The sequence below is a fragment of the Fukomys damarensis genome, unplaced genomic scaffold, assembly GCF_012274545.1.
Source record: "Fukomys damarensis isolate Sample0158 unplaced genomic scaffold, DMR_v1.0_HiC HiC_scaffold_9, whole genome shotgun sequence".
Lineage (NCBI taxonomy): Eukaryota > Metazoa > Chordata > Mammalia > Rodentia > Bathyergidae > Fukomys > Fukomys damarensis.
The window spans coordinates 3,869,033-3,869,809 of NW_022900921.1; the positions used below are offsets into that span (position 1 = coordinate 3,869,033).

General features: G+C 56.6%; 1 protein-coding gene across 3 annotated transcripts in view; it reads right to left on the reverse strand.

The window, feature by feature from the left end:
* Nucleotides 1-777, reverse strand: part of Gdf9 (growth differentiation factor 9) — a 5,930-nt gene continuing 5,153 nt past the window's right edge. For 2 of the 3 annotated variants that reach the window (XM_010639743.2, XM_010639744.2), the window contains exon 4: nucleotides 1-743. In XM_010639743.2, the coding sequence (XP_010638045.1) occupies nucleotides 334-743 (410 nt within the window). In that variant the 3' untranslated portion in view covers nucleotides 1-333. The remainder of the gene's footprint in view (nucleotides 744-777) is intronic. The other variant, XM_010639742.3, reaches the window with a different exon arrangement.

Genomic DNA, 777 nt, shown 5'->3' on the forward strand with positions numbered 1-777 from the left:
ATAAGTGCAATTCCTAGATCTATGCTAATTAAGACATTTCCCCACCTGAAATAAGACTTGTGTGAAAAGAAAAACATTGCTCAAGGGGAAAAATAGTAAACTCTTCAAAGTAATTACGTTTCAAGTTTGGGGGAAAAAAAGAAAAAAAGCAGAAACTCAGTAGCAACGCAACCACTGGCTCTATCCACCGAAAGATGCCACAAAACGCGCTGCTCGCTACACCTCCTCAGTGTGCACCAAGTTAGAGATCTGACAAAGCTCCCGCCCAGGGGCACGGGTGGGCACACTTACATCGCGGGAGCGGCTGTAGGCTCTGCTCTGGGGGCGCGCACGTCAACGGCAGGTGCACCGCGTGGCTATCATATTCTCATACTCTTTGTAGGCGATGGAGGCGTCGGGCTCAATGGTCAGCACGCTCAGCGGGTTGTACGCGGCGGGCACACATGACGGCCGGGGCACCGCCGCGTCCAGCTTCTCGTGGATGATATTCTGCACCATGGTGTGGATCGGGGAGCCGTAGCGGTGCCGCACTGCCCGCGGACAGTCCCCTTTACAGTACCGAGGGTTGTACCTCTGTGGAGCCACAATCCAGTGGTCCCACCTGAGCTGCCGGAAGCTAAGTCTGAAGTCGCGGAGCTCACACTCGTCGTCGTGGGGGAAAAGAAACCGTTTGAAGTGCTCGCTGTGGTGGAAGGGCGCTGGAACCAGAGGCTTCCGCGGTTTGGGGCCGAGGGTTTCCCGGCCTCTACGGAGACGGGGACGGGGGCGGGGGCAGGG